Source organism: Misgurnus anguillicaudatus, chromosome 17 (assembly GCF_027580225.2).
Source record: "Misgurnus anguillicaudatus chromosome 17, ASM2758022v2, whole genome shotgun sequence".
Classification (NCBI taxonomy): Eukaryota; Metazoa; Chordata; class Actinopteri; order Cypriniformes; family Cobitidae; genus Misgurnus; species Misgurnus anguillicaudatus.
The window spans coordinates 27,348,862-27,373,485 of record NC_073353.2 but is presented as its reverse complement, the minus strand read 5'-3'; the positions used below and the strand labels follow the sequence as shown (position 1 = coordinate 27,373,485).

Sequence of the window (24,624 nt, the reverse complement as noted above, 5' to 3'; positions counted from 1 at the left end):
AGAAATTTTTGACACCATTTTTCAGTATATAGATAGTTTTATTGAACAAACGCGCATTATTGTGGTTATGCGTCTGGAGTCGGAACTTAACTTCTGGTCTCTGTTTGTTTAATGGCCTGGCTAATGGCTAAACTGAACTCTGGAACAAATACCTTGTTGGAAAAAAAACAAATGTTTTTGTTAGGGATATGGAAATTTTGGCCGATACCGATAACCGATAATTCTTTATATTTGGGGGCCGATAACCGATATATATATATAGGACGATAAATATTCATATTATTTTCACAATGAAAAACTCCCAGACCACGGACATCTTGTCTTTGCGATAGACTAGCATACTCTTCTTAAGCCCGCAACACGTGTCATTTTTGTGCTATGTCACAGAAAGCACCAATCAAAACTTCACATGGCCAGCAATGAGCAAGTGAAGTGGTTCAACAAACCAAAATAATCCATCATTTATCGGCTTTCATTTATCGGCCTAATTTTGCTATCAGACCGATTACCGGTAATATTAAAAATAAGCAGTTATCGGCCGATAACGCTATGTCGGCCGATATATCGTGCATCCCTAGTTTTTGTCATGTGTGTGACTCGACATGTCAAAATATGTGTTTGGTGTGTATATCTTTTATCATAAACCTTTTTGAAGCATCTGCAGCAGGCACATATTTTGACACGACGCATGATGCACATAGGTTCACATGATGCTCCAAACACATATTTTGACATGACGAGCCACACACATGACGGCCAAAATACATGTTTTGACGAGCTTTGCATTGTGCACCCTCAAAAAGAATTCACCAGCCGCCACTGCATTTTATACATTGTATAATACACATTATATACAGTAACGTTAGCTCAGTACAGTTTTTGATTTTTCTGGGTGTAGTTTTTTCCCGTTTTAGCTACACTGTAAAAGATTTTTGTAGAAATTACAGTATTTCTGGGTATTACTGGCAACTAGCTTCCAGTAACTTACTGTAGATTTTACATTTGTTATTTACTGACAACAGTTTGTTTAAAGTTAAATAAACATGAAACATTTTCAGTCTTTATCTTCTACAGTAAGTTACTGGCACCCATCTGCATAATTACAGCTCATTTTTTACAGTGTAGGGCTGCATGATTAATTGTATTTTTTATCATGATAATGATACGTGTGCCCCACGATTAATTAATGATAATCATCGCGATATTAATGAGCAAAAACTGCTATATCCCCGACCATCCACGACACAGACAATAATAACGGGTACATTGCTAAACGCAATACCATATTCGCCTTGCTTGCAAAGACACATGGAAATAATGGAGGCAATTGCGTGTCAAGTTAGCCAAAGTTTTTCACAAAAAGAATAATCGTGATTTTTAACCTTGTTCAAAAGTTTATGCAAATAACTGTGATCATCATTTGTCCTGTGATCGTGCAGCCCTAGCTTTAGCTATGATTTGAACTAAGGTAATCTACTTGGGTTTTTGTTGCTTGTTATCAGAAATAAACTACTCTAAAGGGAATCTGTTGTTATTGATTCTTGAATATCAGATGACAGAACCTTAAAAACATCCCCAACATGACAGCCACTGGACTGTGTAAAGTATGTGCTTTAACGGTCAGTTGTGGCAATAAATGTGATTATTTGTTTATTACATTTTATTGTGACTTTTATAACATTGTAGAAACTGACAATAGAATACTTTTAAATCTACCACAGATGCACACCAAATAGCTCCCATTTATCACCCCCCAATTCCCACTACATTACACAATCCCATCAACCATAAGAACATCACAGATGAGAGGAGTTATTAATCAACCCTACAGCACATGAACAAAAACAGAACCACCACACACAAACAAAAGCAAAAGAATTCAGCTTGCTCCAAAGGTTTCTCCATTGCCATCTCTCTTCAGGCTTGTAGAAACGTTTAAAGCTCATCCTATGAGGGTTAAAAGCTTTGGGGTATTTGATCAGAGCTCTTTACGGGAAAAGTCGACCTCTCCGTGTCATTCCTCAGATGCTCTTCTAGCACAGAGAGTTCCCATCTTTCTCATATCTGCTTTAAGCATTCCTCCATTCCAAGAAAGAGGGCAGGCTTCTTACCCTAAGCCCTTAATGCTCAACTAGTGAGCCTCATGTGGATCTAGGATGACAGTGCTGCATTCTCGCTTTCCCTTCCAAATTATTCTATAAGGTTTTGCACTTGTCAGTATAATTGGTTTCAGTGCTCCCCATACCACCTGTATAGTTATTAGGTATTCATGTCTTATATTACTGAATTTTTGTTGTGCATGTCTCATTAGCCTGTATTGTATTGTGTCATATCAGCAATATGTTAGCCATTAGCCACCCTGCATCGTAGATATCCGAATTGGTATCACTGGCTGTTTATTATTAGTCTGTCATTAATGACTATGGCTCAGGTGCTGTTCTAATTTTCTTGTGTATTTTCTTCCAAGGGGGCCGTTTAGTCTGGTACGAAGATGCATCAACAGGGAGACCGGCCAGCAGTTTGCTGTGAAGATTGTGGATGTGGCCAAATTTACCTCAAGCCCTGGCCTCAGCACAGAAGGTAAGACACATTGACTGTTATCCATATTGTGTGGAGAATAAATCAGAAATTAGGATTTAATTTTATTTAGGTTTAAGAGATCCTGCAGTTTCCTGCTATTGCTCAAGTGGAAGAGGAGTTTACCCTAAAAACTTGACACATCAGTTTACATTTTTATACAGTTTTTAATACTACACTGTAGAAATTACAGTATTACTGGATATTACTGGCAACTAGCTGCCAGTAACTTACTGTACATTTTCAGTCTTTATCTTCTACAGTAAGTTACTGGCAACCAGCTACATAATGACAGCAAATTTTTTACAGTGTATATTCACATTTCCTGTATTTTCTGGATGTATTCCATCAAAGAGACTGAGAAACAACCATACATGATCACTAACATTGCAAAAACAACAAATCTAATTCTGGCATGGTGGCCTAAGACTTTGGCACAGTACTGTATGTGTTGTATACGTTGTTTGATTGGGATGTAAAGATGTGTTGCGATGTTAGGACTGGGGCGTGTCCTCATAGAAAATACACATATCTCTGTAAAGGCAAAGAGAGAAATCAAAATTTGCACGTCGCACATGAGCAACGGTTATAAAAATGCTCGCACGGCGTGAAAAAAGGTCTCTAATCGCAGCCACATTTAGGATCCCTATGATGACAAAAGTAAACAGAAAGACTGTTTCATGAGATTGGCAAATTAAGCGAGTACTGATCGAGTCATTTAATGCCGTTATCGGCCGATAACAATCTGTAGCCGATCGATTGGAGCATCCCTAGTATTTTGTTGTTGAGAAATTAATTTGGACTTGTTTTCTTTGCAGTATTAAAGATCGGAAAACACTGCATCTTTTTTTGTTATTTTGACCATGTTTCCCCATTTCAATTTTCAGTAAATAACTGCAAATCATTTTATTTCTATTAAGAATTTGGCAGAAATGTTCTTTGGTATGTAGTATGTCCGTATTATGTCTGTAGTAGACAAATTGAAACAAAATTATAATTTTACTTCAACACATACCTATAAATAGTAAATCTAGAAAAATTGAAAGGGATCATTGAAGTTTTTCCATGATTGTATGCTATTAATAAATTTTTAAGACGTTTTATCGTAATGATGTAAAATCAAGCATATAGATGAAAACATCCACATTTAAATACTGCATAATGTGATGATAAAACAGGATAAACTCTACCTATACAGTAATGAGCACTAATACGAAGGTTGAGATTCAAATTTGAAATCTAATTTGAATTGACTACCTCCCTATATAAGCGCACTTAATAGTCTCATACTGCCCAGTGATCTGCACTGTGGATACACTTAGCACAGTACATACAGAGTTTAAGTTGAGGGGTACAAGTGAATAAGTTAAAAACAAAACAAGGCGATAAAATCTGCTTCCAATATTTGTGTGTGTGTGTGAGAGAGAGAGAGATCTTTGCTCAGGGAATTGCATTGTCTCAGTCTACAGATTTAACCTCTCGTCAACCTTAAATGTCTCGTCCACTCTTCTGAGTTCACTGCTAGTCACGCACAGACTTCCCGTCTTTCACCTGTGTGGGAGAAACACACTCATGCTGCTGTTTCACAATATGCTGTTAAACACATGAGACTCTGTGATATTAAGATGCTAACTGTGACTTTTGTCACTGTATTACCTTTCAAGAGCCAATTCCTCCTGGAGTGATGGAACAAAGCAGCTCAATCAGCTTTTCCTCTCTGTAGTTTATTTGTAATCTCGCACACACTTCCTCGCCTCTAACACTGTGACAAATACTCTCACACAGTTAAAAAGCTATAGGACCGAAGCTTCTCCTGCAATAACTTTTATAAGTTTTTCATGTCCTTGCAGGCAAATATGAAACTAGTGTCACTTTTCCATTGCGTGGTACAACTCTGCTCGGCACCACACGGATTGCTTTGCTTTGGCTCGGTTTGCTTTGCCACTGCAGTTTAGTGCCGCTTTGGAGTGGGTGAGATTATAGACTTATCGTTACTGTACGTTCACACCACCGCCGACTTGAGCTTCCAAAGTTACCGGAAGTCAATTATTTACCATGTAAGCTAACTTCTCTCAGCTGCAAGGAGCGTCAAATCCATCGGCGTCATGTTTTGGGCGTTTTAAACATTCAGGGCGTCATTCAGAAAGTTGAAAGAAGCTAAACTTTATGGTAATGAGCTTTGACGCGGTTAAAAGCAGCAGGCAAAACGGCAGCAACCAATCGGAATATAGCCTAGACGTTCTTCGCTGACTGATTCCGGAGAAACATACAATGTAAAGTTTTTAGTTCCTACCATAGATGCACCGAAATGAAAATTCTTGGCCGAAACCGAAAACCGAAAAAAGGAAACCAAGGCCGAAAAACCGAAACCGAAACACCGAAATAAATTATTATGCCAATTATTAGTACAATTGCATTTATGGCTATCACTGTGTGCTAACTTTACTAGGGGTGTGTGACGGATAAAAAAACTCGGATCACATTACAGTTTTTGAGGCACAGATCAGATTATTTTTCGGATCAGCAAAAAGCAGGTGGGAAAAATCTAATAAACAATAAAGAAATTGCAAAAATGTATAAAAGAGAACAAAGTTGTACATTAATAAGGTCTGAAATTAGCATTAGGTACAGAAATCAAATTAAATTAATCATAACTCAATAAATTAAATATATTATTATTTTTTAGAGCTATTTGTCTCTCATGGGTTGTTTGATCAACATTAATGACACAGACTTCAGTAGGTTAATCTGACTGTAATCTATACAGACATAAACAAATGTTTTTATTAGAAAAAGAATACTGTGGAGAGAATTTTGTTTATATGTGCCCTGTCAATAACAGAGAGATTTTATGTTTGCTTGTTTTTTTTTAAACGCGTCTCTATTCAAATTATTACTCTAGTGCAGCACTGATTTGGAGACATTTACAGTACATTAAAACATTAGGATAGGTTAAGAAAAGAAACCGATCCACCATTGCAAACACAGTTTAGAACAAACAAGAAGACAACAAAGAACAGGAATCAAACAATATGGTAACAAACATGCTCCACAGCTTTCTGTTTATGGATGAAATAAAATTAAAGAAGAAAAACGATAGTATGTGTGCAAATTCTGTCTATTTCCTTTGTATAATTGTTTGTAGTGGAGTGTCCTGTCTAAATATTTTCACGCGCATGCGATGTTGTACGCGGACTGTACGCGCACTGTCCGTGCGGTCTCAAATTTTGGGCTGCACGCGGACGGTCCGCGCGGCCGGCCGCGGACCCTCCTGATGACGAAAATGATGGCGCGCATACGCGGACGTCCCTAGTATACTTTCGGCTTTAAGGGCACTTAAACGCATGCATATACAGAGACTGATGGTGAATCCCAAACAGCGCAACAGTCGCTCCACATAAAAACGTTACGTTGTGTTTCATTGCTTTATTCGCCAAATGTACGTTAATGGATTACAGTAAGAGACACATAGCGCGACTCTCTCTAAAGTTCACACATCAAGACATTCTTAATCTTTGCAGACGCGTGCAAACAGCTGGACCCTGAGTGAAACCTGCTTGAGCACGAAGGGGAGGGGTGGGAGACGACTGATCACCGTGAGGCTGAGTGAAACCCAAGCGCTAGCGCACAGATGAAAGGGGCGCGGTTGACATTCATCTTCGGTTTACATTTTCGGCTGGATTTTTTATTTCGGCCCGAAACCGATAATGCCATTTTCGGCCGAAATTTTCGGCGACCGAAATTTCGGTGCACCCCTAGTTCCTACCAAAATATTAGTTCCGAGAAAACAGACTTCAGAGTGACCAAAGTGTTAACAAGCTTCCCCGTACTTTTTGACAAGCGTCCTTGACCAGGCGGCCTGAGCTTCTTTTCATGGGAGCAACGAAGCATATCGATGGAATAGTGTTCCCTTTTTCTCGGAATGTTGATGTTTTTCATCACTAAAAAGGAGTTTGGGAACTTTTACACCAAAGCACAGATAGCGACATCACTTTGTTTGCTTGAAGGCACACGAGAGAAAGATAATCTTGCATTGAACAATGATGCGAGTAGTGGTGATTTTCTCTGACCAATCAGTGATCTGCAGTGTTTAATATCCATTACATCTTGGTATTGGTTTGACTCTGTTGAATCCTCCACTTAAAAAAAGGTTCAGGTACTAGGTCCTGTACATATTGGAAACCTCCGAAAGTGAACTGTACACAAAAATGCTGATTTATTTTCAACCCAGCGTTTGGCCAAGTAGGGACTATCTCAGCCCCCTGGGTTGTAATTTAACCTATGCTGGGTTGTTTTAACCCATTGTTGAGTCATTGTTGAGATTTTCTGGGTTAATTTAACACAACGGCTGGGCTCGTCCCTTTTTGTCCCTTTTTTTTAAGAGTGTACCAAGCACCACAGCGCTCATCACATCATGCCTGGTTTGGAGTGGCAGCTCCCACGTCCATCAATCCAATTGTGTGTCCTTTAAAATCCTTTTGCAGAATAATTATAGATCACTTGTTAATAGTGTCTGTAAAAAAGTAACACTTCTCATAATGAAGTGGCATTTCTGACTCTTGCTCTGTGTGGGATTTCAATGTGGATTTTCTCTGGCTTTCCTCTCTTAAGATACTAGGCATTACTTACTGTTTAAATTTCTTCTTCTCCATTTACCACTTGCATTGTCTGTCTTTGAGGAATACGCATTACTGGTAACTTCATATACCAGCAGCCATATCACCCTGTAGCCCAAGACAGCTTGCCCACTGAAGCTAAGCAGGGCTGAGCCTGGTCAGTACTTGGATGGGAGACCACCTGGGAAAACCAGGTTGCTGCTGGTAGTGGTGTTAGTGAGACCAGCAGGGGGTGCTCACCCTGTGGTCTGTGTGGGTCCTAACACCCCAGTATAGTGGCGGGGACACTATACTGTCAAAAAAGTCGGATGAGACGTTAAACTGAGGTCCTGACTCTCTGTGGTCATTAAAAATCCCAGGATGTCCTTCGAAAAAGAGTAGAGGTGTGCCCTGGCATCCTGGCCAAACTTGCCCATTGGCCTACTAATCATTCCCTCATACTAATTGGCTATATCATTCTGTCTCCTCTCCACTAATAAGCTGTGGGCATTCTGGCGCAATATGGCTGCCGTCACATCATCCAGGTGGATGCTGCACATTGGTGGTGGTTGAGGAGATTCCCCGTTCATATGTAAAGCGCTTTGAGTACTGAGAAAAGCGCTATATAAATGTAAGGAATTATTAAGAGAGTTTTAATTTTGCTTTGCTAAAAATATTGTATTTTCCAGAATATAAGTCGCTCCGGAGTATAAGTTCCACCGGTAAAAAAATGCGTTTTGAAGAGGAAAAATATGTAAAAGTTGCACTGGACTATACGTTGCGTTTATTTCAGAGGTGGAAGTAACGAATTACAACTACTCACGTTACTGTAATTAAGTAGTTTTTTGTGTACTTGTACTTTTATGAGTAAATTAAGTCTGTAATTTTCCTTGTACTTAAGTACAAATTAAGGTAAGTAATGTACTTCGCTACTTTGAAAATCACATTCGTTACTAAGTACTTGTAGAATTTGAATTAAATTAATATTCAAATCTTTGACAGCATTTGGATATCCAATAGAAATAATTGATCGTGGGCGGGCCAATAAAAACCCTTGTATTTGGACCGGGAAGAAAGCCCGGTCTCTGGAGAGCTATTCAATCGATCCTCGCGCGTCCTTCACTGTGACGTTGTATTTTGTGTTTTAATGTCAAAGAACTTTGGCGTTATGGACGCTGAATTAATTAAAAATTCAGAAGAAATACCGGATGATGAGTGCCCATGGCCGCACCTGGGAGTTGTTCACAAACAGAGGAAGGAAAGGAGAGAGCGTGGAAATAATGCAAACTTTGTTTGCCATCTGCAGTGATTTCGGCTTACAATACTTCAGCCTCTAATTTCAAAAAGCACATTATGGTAAGAAGACTTATAACCATATTTATGTGATCGTTTTCGTTTTTAATGTTGGGTAGACCTCACGATAATTTGACTGAAAACATCACTTGAAACATGAGCTTCAGTTACCTAGGTGACGAGCACATAGACCGTAGAAAAAGATTTTGCATTGTAAAATGGCGCTCAAAGTTAAATTTCATGTCATTGTCAACATTGTATTATTCATATTGAATCAGTGTTTTAAGCTTATAATAATAAACAGTCTAATAAGGACTCTTTTATCAAATTCTATTGTTGCCACGTCCCACTGGCGTAGCAGTGTAACTGCACTAACAGCTTGTCTAAATTACACATATGTCAGTGCTAAATGCTGATAACTTTTGAAATATTAGTAGGTTACTTTTTCAAAGCTTTCTTTTCCAATAATAGTTTTTAACTCTTTTCCCCGCCATTGACGAGGTATCTTGTCAATTAAGAAAAAAACATTTGCATAAAAACGTGTTTCTGAAGAATTTATGTTAATGTGCAATACAGTGATTGTCCACTAGATAGCGGACTTACACAATTTATGGATAAACTGAAGCCAAAACGTTATTTACTCTTTTATGTTTGATATTCGTTCTAAATCTGATCTCTTACTAAATTCCTTCACAAAAATGCAATTGTTTCAGCTTTTTGCTAAAAAAATTGTATTTGTAAAGAAAAATACCAATATTTAAGAGTTTATAAGCAGGGAAAAAATAGGATGAAACGGGTTTTCACTTTTTTTATTGTTTGTTTAAAAGTAGAGGGTCTGTTCTTACATTTGATATATTTGTATGTTTTACATATTTTTAGAAGAAAATTTTCCTGGAAGGCATTTTGTAAAACTTTTGTGAAAATCATAAAAAATGCTGGCGGGCAACTTTTCGAAAAATGGCTGGCGGGGAATGAGTTAATGTAAAAAAAATCTGTTTTTAAATAAAATAACCCAACAAGCTTATTTATGTTGCATCATAATTCATTAATAATAATAACATTAGACCATTTTTATAACTTCATAAAAATTATATATGAAGAAACAATATGAAATAATATAGCTGCTGTTAAAATCATTTAACATTCTTTAAACAGACAAAATTCCTGTACTATGTGTTTATTTGTATAAAACACAATTGCCTGTTTTTTAATCCATTCATATTTCTGATTTCATTCAATGGATTTAATGTTTATTCAATAAATATCACCGGCTAAAAAGTAATTTGTACTTGAGTAGTTTTTAAGAGGGGTACTTTGTACTTTTACTTAAGTACATTTTTAACACCAGTACTTTTACTTGTAATTGAGTATTATTTTAGCAATTACTTGTACTTGTACTTGAGTACAAATTTTCAGTACTCTTTCCACCTCTGGTTTATTTAGAAAATGAATTAACAAAATCCAAGCCAAAGAACAGACATTTAGTTTGGAAAGGCAAGTTATTCAACTAAACAATAGCACAGAACAGCAGACTCAATAGGTGTCCGTACATGTTTAAGTAACATAAACAGTTATTTACACGATACACAATAACATACAGAACATACCTGGGCGGCTGAATAGGCTAAATTAACACGACAAGCAAAATCAAGTTCAAAAAGGTCCCGAAGTTGTTCCGCATCACTCTGAGTCCAATTACATAAATACAGGAGCAGCATAGAGCGGACTCTCACGGCTGTAGATGGTTATAGTTTCTCTTGGTTCATATAAAATCATTTTGACGTATAAGTCGCGCCTTAACTTAAGTTCCAGGACACGCCAAACTATGAAAAAGTGCGACTTGTAGTCCGGAAAAATACAGTACTGACACATCAGAGCTGTGGTCGGTTGCTAAAATGTGCATGCATATCCACAGTGAATATTCTAGCCCCCAGAATAGGGGTGAAGAACCGCAAAAGAAACTAAATCAGGAAATTGTTCAGTTCAGTTTACACTGACTTTAAATGTGCCATAAATATATTTCATCTGAATTGTAGGAAGTAACGCATTGCTTTCAGATTGCATCCTGTGTAAGACAGCAGCAGAAATCAAGACTTGGTAATGGCTTTGTTTGAAGACCACTAGATTTAAAGCCCAGAAATAAAGAAAACATCTTGTTTTACACTTTAGTGTGATTGGCTCATTCCAACATTGACCGTTTTGTGTCGTGTAGACATCCGCTGGGGGAAACTAAGCCATCATCTGTGCCACTTTGTATTTGTAGCACCTTAAGGTCACAATTCCACCTGTCAGCCATCTGTGAAAAAATCCTCTCCAAACTCAATATATCTGATTGTGTGGTTATGGCCTATGTTGGAAACTTTTTTAGCGAAGACCAGGAGACTTGGATTTCCTCGAGCAGTAGTCTTTATTGCAGAAAGCGTTCTTGGAATCAGAGCATAGAGCTCGGGGTGCTGCAGTAACCAAGTCTGACTTTGGGTATACATGCATTACATTTAAAGCCATTCAAAGGGGGCAGTCCCTTCAGATGGAAACAATGCCTTTAGCTTACAATATAAACATGAAAGAGAGGTTACAGTCAGGCAAGAAAGGACAGTTGTAAACGCATTCCTGATCATCCCCCTTTGATCAGTTAACCATTACAGCAGGAAGGGGTCTGTGTAAACGCATCCAAGATCATCCCCCCTTGAGTAGATAACAAATGGTCAATATGCCCTATTGAAACAAAGGCATGCATTCCAGCTAAATAGCTTTCATTAACTTGCTGTTTCTTTCATATTTAGGTGAACAGATACATATGATAATAATTAATAAAACAAAAACAATGACTTCAAATTATATTTCAACAATTCCCCCTTTGAGAGTTCTAAATAACTCTCACATAATTTAATTCTAAAACTTCTTAAGTCCATTCTTTGACGTATGTTGGTTAACATAATGTCCCATCTTCTAGTCTTGTAACATTGGAAGTTACAGTCAAATTTGACATGTGTGAATTGGCACAGAATATCATGATTCTCTTTTTTTTTTTTGGAACCAAAACTGTATACTGAAAGTTCTGCAGTCCTTGATTGTAGATGCGCTGTGTTTTGCTGCTAACAGTCGTTTCAGATGTTACAGTATGTTGATTTTTGACGCTCCAAATCCTTCGCAAAATGACTCTTTGGTCCAAACTGATAGCTTTCCAGGGTGATTCACACCAGGGTGTCACTGTCATGTCCAGTATCTGCAACACAAACATAAAGACACAAAAGAGCAGTATTCCATTCAAAACATTTTAAATTTGAACATCTTGTGATCGTATAGTTTTAACTTCCTTGTGAATGTTAACTTCATTGTGATCGTATAGATTTTTATAACCTTCAATTAAAATGTCATTGATCGTATAGTGTTTTTTTTTACCCTAGTCTGTTTAGTTTGACACCTAAGGACCAGGTGAGGTGAGGATGAACTAAATGAGGGGAAAAACCTATGAGGGAATCTTCACCACAGGGTTTGGCCCCCGACGCTTATTGCATTCGGTTCTGCCCTGGGCTCCTCACTGGTCCATGTGTCCTAGTCTGTCCCTGTCAACATAGGAGCTATCAACATCTTAAATTCTAAATAATCTAATCCTCCTTTTAAACTGTAAAATAAATTCTTCAACAACAACAACAAAATCCTCTAAAGAAACATAAGTCATAGTAGACATCATCCAGATTTCATCCTTGTAAAATTTAATACAACAATAACCTCTCACAGCCTTAATGATTAGACCCTTAGCAAGTTGCCCCACAGATTAGGTGTAGAAGGGAGGGGCTGCTTTAGTATTGTAAGCAGGCTCTGTAAGAGCTGAGAAACACTGTTAATTTCTCCAAGTATCTTTTTGCCTCTCCTACACTCTTTTAAATAATGCCCTTGCTTCCCGCAGTAGTGACATTTGATTTCCCTCCTAAGACATTTATTTGGCCCACTTTCTTTGTTAGCCTTATTCAGCAATGCTGCTGCTATTTTGACATTTGTCTTAACATCAGAATCTCGTTCCCAAGTGGTTAATCTATCCAAATTGCCTCTCAGAGTTGCATTGGACCATGTTAGGTCTAGGAAGGGCAGAGCATTCCTGTATTCAGATGAAAGGCCATCAAACCATGAGCGGACTAGTGGTCCCTTATCGTTTAATACATCTTCAGGATTATTTGCAATCCCACTGTATGCTGCAGCTGACTGACAAAACCTTTCTGTGTATTCACTCACAGTTTCATTCTTTCTTTGCACACAACTAGTGATCTTAGTCCAATCAACCTTTGGTCCAACAATGTCCCTCAGTATGGCTAACACTCCTTCTCTTAACCCATCTTTATTTGCCTCCTGTAACTCATAACTTTTAACAGCAGTTTCAAAAATACTGAATTCTGATTCAGACAAAATTTGTGACATAAGCTGCAGTATGTTAGCTAAAGACAAGTCATACAAACGGATTTTTCTGGACAATGCTCCTCTGAACTCAGAAAAATTACCATGTGCTGATGGCAAACTCTCAGCAAGTCTATCTATTGTTTCTGGAGCTACATCTTGTAGCTGAACTACTGACATTGAAGGAAATGCAGTTCCAACATTTTCACTTTGAGCCTTTTTCCTTGCTCCACACACCTTAACTGAATCACATGCTTTCTCACTTATATTATTTCTGTGATTAACACAAACACTGTGTTTCTGTCTAACAGACTGTAAGTCAGGATGGACATCTGAGTGTTGTTTCTGATTGTCTTCTAGTGAAGACATGTCATGGCCTATCTTCTCATTAGGAGAGATAGCATGAGAACACATATCTTGAATTTTCTTCTCTAGTTTTGCAATACACTCAGTTTGCTTTGCAGCTAAAGCCAAACTGTATTCTCTGTAACAGTAGATAATGCCTTTTGTGTTGTTCTTTCTAACACAGGCCCCCAAAACTTTCTTACACTCTTCAAGAGTCCACGTCCTATCTGGATCAATACCAAATTTCTGTGTTAGATTCTGTCTAACGGATTCTGTCACAATAGAATCCATGTGATTATTCAGGACTGAGCTAAACTCATTGTCTGACCATAAAGGGGTTGCAAGTCCACCTTTCTCAGTTGTGGGAATCAGTCTAGGATGCCTTTTAACCATTTTTACCTTTAAGTGGATTTCTTTTAACAGACAACCACTGTTGTTAATCTCCCCCACAAATTAAAGGATACCCCAAATTCTTTTTTTGAAAACAGAGGAGGACCTATTTGCTTTTATTCATCTGTGGCCTTCTCTGATACACAAAAGATACACCAAGCTTCTTCTCTGACCAAGCAGAGGATAACCAAATTCTTCTCTGTCTGAACAGAGGATAACCAAACTTCTTCTTTGCCTGAACAGAGGATAACCAAACTTTCTTCTCTGATAAACAGAGGATAACACAAATTCTTCTCTGCCTAAACAGAGGGTAAATCAACATCTGTTAACAGAACCCTGCAGCTGTCTGTTAACACTTAACCACATGTACTGGTCTGTAGAGGTTCTTTTGATAGAGTGACACTCACCAAATCAAAGTTGAGCTGAAAAAATCAGTCTGGAGCGATGTTAGTAGATATTTGGTGAAATGAGAAGCTCTATCCGGGTCACGGCACCATCTGTTGGAAACTTTTTTAGCGAAGACCAGGAGACTTGGATTTCCTCGAGCAGTAGTCTTTATTGCAGAAAGCGTTCTTGGAATCAGAGCATAGAGCTCGGGGTGCTGCAGTAACCAAGTCTGACCCTGGGCATACATGCACTACATTTAAAGCCATTCGAAGGGGGCAGTCCCTTCAGATGGAAACAATGCCTTTAGATTACAACACAAACATGAAAGAGAGGTTACAGTCAGGCAAGAAAGGACAGTTGTAAACGCATTCCTGATCATCCCCCTTTGATCAGTTAACCATTACAGCAGGAAGGGGTCTGTGTAAACGCATCCAAGATCATCCCCCCTTGAGTAGATAACAAATGGTCAATATGCCCTATTGAAACAAAGGCATGCATTTCAGCTAAATAGCTTTCATTAACTTGCTGTTTCTTTCATATTTAGGTGAACAGATACATATGATAATAATTAATAACACAAAAACAATGACTTCAAATTATATTTCAACACCTATAAACACAAACCCTCTTTAGGGCCAGTGTTTCCCCTATCTAGTAAACACAGAGTCGTTTCAAGAAATGTGTCTTGATACGGAGGTTTAAATACAGATCAACATTCACGACGAGAAATAGCTACTCCACTGCTCCCGGTGTGTGTGTTTTCACTACTTGCAATGCATGTTCATTACTCACTGGAAGGGTTACCATGCATTGGTCATTACGTCACTTTCACTTCATCTGTATAGTTTAGTTATTTTTCTTCTTTATTTGATTTTATCTCAGTTTTTCTTACTTTTTGTAGTTGCTGCCTTAAAAGAAAATAAATTAATCATAGTGCATCACATCTGCGGGGTTTATCCATGTTGGTGGAAGTTTTTAGTCCTGAATGAAGTTTCACTCGGCTTTTTCCTCCAGCACACAGAATAGTGGCTGCTTAACAATGATGCTACCCTCCAAGTAGGAATTTTGACTGTTCTGTATCCCCTGTCAGTCGCTATGTGCTTATTTAAGGTAGTGGTTTGGGAAAGCATGAGGTCATTCAGATGTCTGTAATCAAATTTTGGTGTGAATCAATGATTAGGGGGAACATTTACCAAAAGTTTAAAATAATAAGCCCAAACCCAAAGGTAATGTGGCCTCTTATAGTCTTTCTTGAAGGAACAGGTCCCCTTACGGTGGTATGCATCATAACTATTACCATCATCAGTGCAGAGCTTCAGCTGGCACAACAGCAAAAGTTTATTTTGACTGTTTTTATCCTGTGTTTAGTTACCTGATATATTATGCCTTTTCAGATCAAGTATTTTGTGTAATTTTTCAAAGTGGTTTCATTTTGGATATTTACAGAGAAGAAAGCCTCCAAACAGCCTGTGGGAAATTCACAATTATAATTTAGAAGACACTCTGCTGCGTTTCATGTTTCCTCCTTCAAAACATTTTGAAGTCAGTGAATCTTAAAATGATTCATTTACAAAGCCGCAGAGGCTGTAAGCGTTTCTCTGTGGATGAGAAGGTTTGTTTCATGCTCGCTTTGTAGAAATCCGAAAACAATCCCATCTTCAAATTTTTTTGTGAAGTTGTTGCTGCTTTGTGAACTGAAGAATCACCCTTTTCAGACTTTAAAGGATCCTTGAAATTAGGGCTGCAACAACTAATCAATAATAATTTAGAATGACATTCATTGTCAGTGGGTTAGAGATGGAAAATAAATGTAAATAGTCATTGTGATGCTTTTGGACTAATTTTGAATGGCCATTAGGCTGGTTTTGTTACGCTGATCTGGCAACCCTGACAGGACAATGATGGAAGTAAAAGCCAAAAAGAACGGCTAATAAAGGTCTTGTTTCATCCTTAATATTAGTGAGTTTGTATTTGTTTAATTGTTGTTGGATTTTCATAAAAATATTAATGAATTACAAACTAAGCTTCTGTTTTAAAATAAAGGGTAAAATCCAGATTTTTATTACTGTAACAACGCATGCATAGACTCGTCCACTCGACACTTTCGTCCATGAGGACCAACGCCCCCTGCAGAGTGCTAGCGGCATGGTTTCCTTTGGGTCCGGTGACACAGTAGAGATGATGTCATCCTCTGAGATGTTAGAGGATTGGGCGGCTTCGGATGACGACACCCACGCCGCCGCCGCTGAAGAACCAACCGACTCGCGTGGATTAGAGCCCTGCACGGGCCAAAAATTCCAGCCCTAACCCGGCCCTGGCCCGAAGTGTTCAAGCCCTACCCGACCCTAGCCCGACAATGCCTGCAATTTTTTCAGCCCGAACCCGACCTGACCCGAGACCAATATCAATCACTTTTAAGCTCTATCTGACGCGCGCGCTCTTTGATGCGCACTCTCTCTCTCTCGGATGCGTAATAAGAGGTGAAGTATAGCTTTAGCCTACAGATTAGAAATGCTTATTGCTTTAATGTAGGGAGTTAATAGTTCATTGTTCACAGTTCATATTTATGATCTTATAGTCCATTTGAACATTTTTGTACGAACTGACTGTATTCTTCAGAAAAACACTAAATAACTTATCTTCCCTTACCTGTCGCTGTTCAGTGTGCAATTAATAAATAAAAATTAGTATGACGTTAATTTTTAAAAGTGTGCAGGTCCGTGCACGTCCTCCGCTATAGCAAAAAGCGCAATCGGCTAAACGAGCATTAAATATTAATATGACGTTGATTTTTTGTGTTTATTCATTTATATTCACAAAACTTATCAACAAAACATCGATTAAAATTAAGAGACAAATTATATGAAACGAAATACATTTTAAAGTAGCAAGAAAAACTTAAATTAAACTCGAAAATAATGTCTCAACCATTACAATTCTCCCTTCAAATTAATCTTTACAACGCGTATGGCGTTTAAAATTACGGTCTATCTTTCGTAATAAGCTAAATAAATTTAAATAAAACAACAACAACGTTACAACAATATTCAAACCTAACAATACTCAAACATAAATATAAAACAGACATTATCTATAAGGATACATGTTAAAACAATCTGATATAGCGTTTATAATAGCTGGTTGGTATAGATGTTTACTATTTTTGGCAAAACCTCCGTTGCAAACCTCCATTTACCTGAATAAAAATAATTTTTACTTTGAAAATGATGCGCTGTCACTGACAGCGCCTGTCACATTAACATGAGCTGTTCGTTTACATAAGACTCCATCTACGTTCATTTACACTGCAGCGCAACGTCTTGAGTTCTCAAACTAAAACAAGGTCTGCAGCTTTTGCGAACGAATCTGTTTATGAGGGTCGAAAACGGTGGTGTGTAAATGAAAATAGTAAACGTAGCAAAAGTAACGTTTAAAGGATAAACCCATTAATGTAAGCCTCAGATGCTCGCTGTCTCTGCTACACACGCAAACACACACACAATGAGGAGAGACGTTAAAATAAGCCCGAGCCCGACCCGAGCTGGTCTGTAAAAAAAAAAACGGGCAGAGCCCGGCCCAAATGGGCTTAGCCTGTCGGGCCCCGTCGGGTCCCGACGGGCTTGCAGGGCTCTAGCGTGGATGAGTGGTTTCTGCAGCCCAGGTGCCGTCAATCATCCTGCCAACGGCAGGCGCCGTTCTTTCCGGAAGTTCACCAGGAGCTCACCAAATCCTGGCGTGCTCCCCACTCAACCCGAGCTCAAAGCGCCATCTCCCATGAACGTCTCGCACGTCTATACTAAGCTGTCGCCGCTCGAGGAATCTGTCGCCGTCCACCTCTGCCCGTCTTCAGCCGGCGGATGGAGGGCGAAGATGAACCATCCGTCAAAGCCCTGCCGTCTGACATCAACTCGCGTCAAAATCTTACGCCGCCGATGGCCACGCTGCATCTGCTCTCCACACGATGGCGGTGCTGCAAGTATACCAGGCAAAACTCCTCTGTGAAATAAACGAGGCAGGCCCGGACCCGTCAACCTTTAAAGACCTGCGCAGCGCGACTGACTTGGCCCTCTGCGCTACTAAAGTCACCTCTCAGACTGGGATGGGATTACGTTCCCCCATAGCGTCAGCAACTGACGCAATGCGAAGTGAACCGTATTGAAAGGGAACGCTTAGGTTACTCGCGTAATCCCGGTTCCCTGAAATAACGGGAACGAAGCATTGCGTCGCTGGCCATGCTACAAATGTCTACGCAGCGAGTGTTATTCGGCTGCGTGCTTCAGTCAAATAATAATGAGCTCAGCAACTGACGCAATGCTTCATTCCCGTTATTTCAGGGAACCGGGGTTATGCAAGTAACCTAAGTGTTTCATTGCATAAATTGCATAAATATCCTGCATATTCCATTACATTTTTTTAAGAAAACGTGCCGCAATATCAAGGATTGTTGCTCGCAACCATGCTGGAAAAAAATTATTTTGTGTATTTGTTATAATACAATGTGTTCGCGTGTTTTATGGTTCAAAAAACATTATTTTGTACCATACCTTGCATTTTTGTAGCTTCAGATTCCCCTTTCTTCCTGAAACGCACATATTTTGTACAAACTGTCCCTGATTGGCTAGCTGTACATTGTAATTGGGCTGAATACCTCTGACGTCAGCAGGAAATGTGACGCTCTTTACCATGTTTAAAAGATTCGGTTGCTAACAGGAGTTAACTTACAGGCTGTGAGTCCAAGCGGGAGGAATTATGATAATGTTGGTCTTGTCTACATCACCAATCCCAGGAAGTAAACTGTTGCCTACAATCCTCGTGTTTGTTGTACTTCAAGAAAAGAGATATACGTTGGAAATGTGTTTGTTGTAGTCCAAGAAAAGAGATATACTTTGGAAATGATAACTCGCGTCATCGTTTCCTTTGGGGAATGTACCTTTTGCATATCGTTAACATGTACTAATACACACTTACACACCAAGGGAATGTAAAATCGTGAATTAGAAAGCAATTTGGTGCTCTTTAAGTACCTTTTAGTTAATGCTTCAATCTGTCATCATTTTATGGAGGTTTTTATTATTGTCTAGGTTAAGTATAGACACTATCATTGCATAAATAACAATAAATCTGTGTTTATTTGTCTGTCTATCTATGAGGCTCTGGAATTTCCTATCACTGTTTCGGGAGAAGCTGATGCAAAGTCATGTAACACATGATGTGTGTCAGCGGTGGGATGGTCACCACCCCACTTGCTCTGTAATTATTGCGATGGTTAGAAGACAATTAGCCTTTTCAAAAGCTTGCTGTCAACCAAACTGCAAGAGCATTGAGAAATTGAGCCGGATAAAAAACAGCGAGTGATGGAAGACTTTCTATCTATTATACCTCAAAGATCAGGCCAAATGTGCACGCGTCTCAGCTGGCAGGACTTTTAATTGGATGCTTTTATTTTAGACACCTTCATATATCCAGCACTGATTTATAAGATGTTACATTATTACATAAATTTCGCTCACTCTCATTGTCATCAATGGTGGGTTGCATAAACTTCTAAGACTAGTTTTAATTATTAGTTAATTTTTTCCTTAACCGATTGTTCTTAACTATTGTAAGTATCTAATTTAAATAACATAAATAAATTATGAATAATTTAAACAACAAGCAATGAACACACAACCACCCCATACATCAGTTATTCTCAAGCATGCCAAAAGGTTTGAGAACCACTGCAATACACCAACCTGAACACAAGATTTGCAAAGGCAAGCACTACTTACATTTTCCAGAAAATGTAAAATTTGAGTTGAATATACAATGTGACACTCTGTTCCTGCTTGCTGCCGAAAGCACGTTGTTCTTGTCAAGACAGTGGTCGATTCAGGCACCTCTGGGCTGTTGTTGTGGTGTGCTGTCACGATGTTTGAATGAGGTGGAAACAGCTGACTGGATTCTTTCCTACAGATTTGTGAATTGTAAATGTCTTGTACAGTGAAGCTTATAGTTTTACGAGAAAAGAGTTGTTAAACTATTCAGTCATTTAATGACTAGTTAAATTGCTTGAAAATTTTAACTGTAGAGTGTATCGAAGCAGTCATCTAGCCGACAGTTTTATCTACATGCAGTTCACTTTTGAGTAACCTGAGGTTAAGTGCCTTCCTCAAGCAAAGTGATGATATGTTATGCATCACTGATATTTTTACATGCAACTGTTATAATAATAAGCTGCAATGTAGAAACCGTCTCTGGTGTGGGGTACATGTGCATACATTTAAACCTGCTGTTGTGAGCACAAACAACAGTTAGATATTATTACTTTATATCTTAAACATGCGTAACACCATTTTTACTTTAGACATGAATATTAGCGTAAACCTTTTTTTTTGCATTGCTCAACTTTTGTCAGATTTGGGCTGTCTGAATCAGCCCCCTATACCCTTATTCACTATTCCCTGCATTTCTCCACATAGTTCACTCAAATATGTAAATAAAACTAAGTAAATGAATTCAGACCCTTGCGCTTTAGTGTGGGCGCCATCTTCCGCTGAGAAAATTTTGCAAAAAAATGAAATAATTGCATTTTTGTGAAGGACTTTTGTTAAGGATCAGATGCAAAATGATTATCAAAACATACACAGAGTTTAAAGTTAGTAAATATTTTTCTGGGACCAAAGTGCTGTGAGAATGAGGTTTTACTTACTTTTCTTTTTTCTTCTTCTGATTTGAATTTCATGCACACGTGTCTCTCCAAGGGCCCTGAAAACAAATGGACCTCTTCCACATTTAATCTTGTCCTTTTGTAGGTCCTGAGGGACCTTTTCTTCCCCTAGCCAACAATTGTCCCATCTTGTCCTACCTGGTCATCTACACAGAGCTGACTCGTATTAGCAGTTAATCATCAACACCTCTGTCTGGCCCAGAGCTTGGTACTCTGACAAGGAATTGTAAAACTTTTTACTCTGTTACTTAAGCCCTTTTCACACAGACATTCCGTAAAATACACGGGACAGGCATCCTGGATTTTTCCGGAATAGTTAGAGTTTTTGTTCATTCACACTGCCAAGATTACACGGCATCTGATGGTGCCGGAAGGACACGTGACCTGTTGAAAGTCCCGCCCTCTCTTCCATGCAGCGTCTAAAGTTTGCAAAGTATTTATTATTCCTCTCTCCAGAAACATCTCGCGTGCATTTTTGTTTATAATAAGACTACAAAGGAGCGTGTGAACGCACAGTTCTATGCTGGTGAATGATTTCAGCTTCTGAGTGGATATTTGACGAGCACCCTGATCTCTGCTTTAATACAGTTTTAAGACATTTCTCATCGTGATTGTTTATATGCATTTAAAACCCGCATTTTGAGGAGCTGAACGATATATCTTGTTGGGATGACGCGCGGGTATTTTCCTTTATTATAGCTCAAATGAGCACGTGACGCGATATTCTTTTATGCTGCTGAATGATCTCTGTTTCAACGCAGTAAATGACGAGCTAACTTACCTGATTCTGCTTCAGTCCAGTTTGCTGACATTTCTCATTGTGAATGTTGTTAATTCCCAAATTTTAAAGAGTTGAACCAACTTCATGATGCCATGACACGCGCATCCTCACTACAGCACGCGCGTCATTGTTTATGCGTCTCATTTATCATTTCCCGATAACTGCGTCAATCTAGTTTGCAACATTTCTCGTGGTGAATGTTTATATGCATGTTATCTCTCGTTGTAAGGAGCTGAACCATAACTTGTGTTGTGATGACGCGCGTCCTCACTACGACACGCCCATTACGGGATTCTTGCGGCTTCTTGTTCACACAGAGGGTTATCCGTGTATCTGACTAGGTCCTCTTTCCGGCAACGATCCCAGAAGATTAACAGGACGAGTTTGTGTTCACACAGATGCTTGTCTGGCAATTTTACGTGTATTTTCTGGGACCAGAGGTCTGTGTGAATGGGGTTTTAGATTAGTACATGCTTATACTACAGATTCAAGTCATCAGCATTCTTGCATTAAAAAGGTTAACAAGGCAGAATGCAGAATTCATTGGTCTTAATCCAAGGTTTTAAATCGCTTCCTACATTATTCAAAATATTACTAAGAAGGTTTGTGGACTTGTGTGCGTGTTAGAATTGCAATGCCCAGGGTAAGGTCACAGTGTGGACTATGTGAGCATAAAACTTTGTTAAAGGGGCAATAAGTAGGATTTACCCTCCTACTTTGTTCTGAATGAAAACGCGTTGTGGAAACGCGTTGGTAGGTGCTTTTTGTCCCTCTCTGCTTTTATATTTTATCAATACGGTGGAACGATATGGATGCCTCCTTGGACTTACCTGTTCAATGTACATAAAGAGAAGAAATTCTAAGCTTACAAAGAAAAGGTAGATCATTGATAGAGGTCATTTGACACCAACAAGGACCTATTTATGAATAAAGACATTGATTTTGATTAATAAAACACTTAAAATCCTACTTACAGTCCCTTTAATGTAAAACATATCTTGTATGCTCCGACAGTACAGTATGTCAGCATTAGAGGTTTCTGTCTCCCAGCTCAACACCTCCAGCCTGCTGCTGTCTGCTTCTACACCATGACTCTCACTAGTGTCTTGAGAGATCATGACAAGTGCATGTGAATGTGTCTCAGCAGCTGCATTTGTTAAAGGCGGGGTGTGTATGTGTGTGTGTGTGTGTGGATGTGCAGCTATGCAGGGAAACACACTCTCAAGTCCCTGCAATCCATCAGCACTTCTAAATCATGCACAGACTGTAGCGCTTTCTCTGTACGGTTGCCTTTTATAAAAGTGTGACTGTGTTAAGAGTATGTGATTCCTCCTGTGTTTAGACGTTAGGAAATCATGTTGTTGTGGTAAGTCACACAGCTCAAAGAGGTAGCGCTTTTGTGTAAGGTGTTGCCACGGCTGTATGGTTAGTGACATCTTTTTATGTTGAAATATGGAAGTTTGGCAGATTTTGTGTAATGCAGGGGTCCCCAAAAGTCCATAAAATTATTGAAGCTAATAAAAATAGAAAAGCACTGAACTAGGGCTGGGTCATCGATGACGTCGACGCAAAAAATATGTAGACGCAAAATATGTGTCGATTCGTCCGACCCAAAATGGTGGCGGCGTATAGTAGAAGAGAAATGATGATGATGATGCACAGACATTTTATGTACCCGGTTATTTAAGTGTTTACAATAAGTTGTTAATATGATGCAGATGTGCTTTGATGGGCTGTGGGTAGAAGTGATTTTCTAAATGTTTTACTGTCGGTTTAGACTGTGATGGTGTGCAGGTTGATCTGTCCAGTTGCATGGGTCTCTGATGCATACACATTAATGTTTGATGAATTACTGTTTAGTCGAGTTAGAAACAGTGCTGCTGTGAGAGCGTTATATCTCACATGCCCAATTCTCGGCTCAGTATGAATTTGACCTTGTAATTAGGGTCGGTCCCAGTTTATATGCTTATTAACCAGAAATGTCAAAAGCTGGCTAAAATAGTCAGTTTTCATCTAATAGGCTCACTTTACACATTTTTAGTAGTCAGGATGCGTAGGTTTATTTAGCAAGCATAATGTACCAGAAAAACAATTCCTGTGTTGATATAACAAACTCTTCAGTTTAAACTTCACTGAACTTGTCAAAATCTGGCAAGTCTTGTGGGATCAAATGTTTGGAAAAAGTTTTGAGTCTTGTTTGTTGCAGTTAGTATTGAGATTTCCAAGTGCATGACTGCATTATGCTTTTGTTTTCTGTTTATCTCTGCAAAAACCGATGCTTGTGTATACAGGCTGAAATTGCAATTGTGAATTGATCACACATTTTATAAGCAAATCCTCTGTATAAACTGAATAAAGGCTTGTTTGCTGTAATGTTTTTTAATGAAAGTTACAGCACAGTTTCTGAAACTTTGCCCATGTTTAGCATAAGAATCCATTTCTTTAACAGTGTCCATAAGTCAGAATGCATGAAATCCCATGAAAACAAACTGTTAGGGGTTGCTTGACATCCACATGTCTTTTCTGAGACACACTTTTTATGATGAAAGACCTGTCTGACGTTTTAACACATATATTTAACACACCATACTTCCCACCCTGCTAGCTGTCAATGCATGCCAAGCCCTCCTATGTAACCTCTCTGAAGGTGGTCTTAACTGCACAGCATGTGTAGCTCAGACCACTGCTAACTTTAAATGTCTCCAGCTCTCCTCTCTTGACTTCTGTCTCACATTAGCATTCCTCCGATGTGTGCAGTGTTGTCTGCATTTCGACTTAGTCTCTTTGATTTTAAGCTGAAAAATATGCTCGAGGAGTACTTAACTTTGTAAAGTAGTAGTTGGGCTGTACACATGGATGCTCAGTATTGATATTATTGCAAATATTTAGTTTGGTGTGTAGTGTGTATATTTAGTGCCTAGTTAAGTGTGTGTGTGTGTGTGTGTGTGTGTGTGTGTGTGTGTGTGTGTGTGTGTGTGTGTGTGTGTGTGTGTGTGTGTGTGTATAAAGTACAGTAAACATACAGTATTGTGATGTTTTATTTACTTTTTTTCTACTTTATCACCTGCGTTTGACTCCAGTGCTCTGCCTTATATTCTGCGCTTGTTCTGAATTTAGATTTTGGTCAAATTTGTCCTAAATACAATAGTACATTT

The 24,624-nt window shown here is 38.8% G+C and overlaps 1 protein-coding gene and 1 pseudogene across 11 annotated transcripts in view; both read left to right on the top strand.

Moving 5' to 3' along the window:
- The window catches only part of caska (calcium/calmodulin-dependent serine protein kinase a), a 197,827-nt gene that overhangs the window by 94,170 nt on the left and 79,033 nt on the right, over nucleotides 1–24,624 (top strand). For all 11 annotated transcript variants that reach the window (XM_055216501.2, XM_055216502.2, XM_055216507.2 and 8 more), the window contains exon 2: nucleotides 2,468–2,580. In XM_055216501.2, the coding sequence (XP_055072476.1) occupies nucleotides 2,468–2,580 (113 nt within the window). The remainder of the gene's footprint in view (nucleotides 1–2,467; nucleotides 2,581–24,624) is intronic.
- On the top strand, nucleotides 7,284–7,400 carry LOC141350283 (5S ribosomal RNA; annotated as a pseudogene).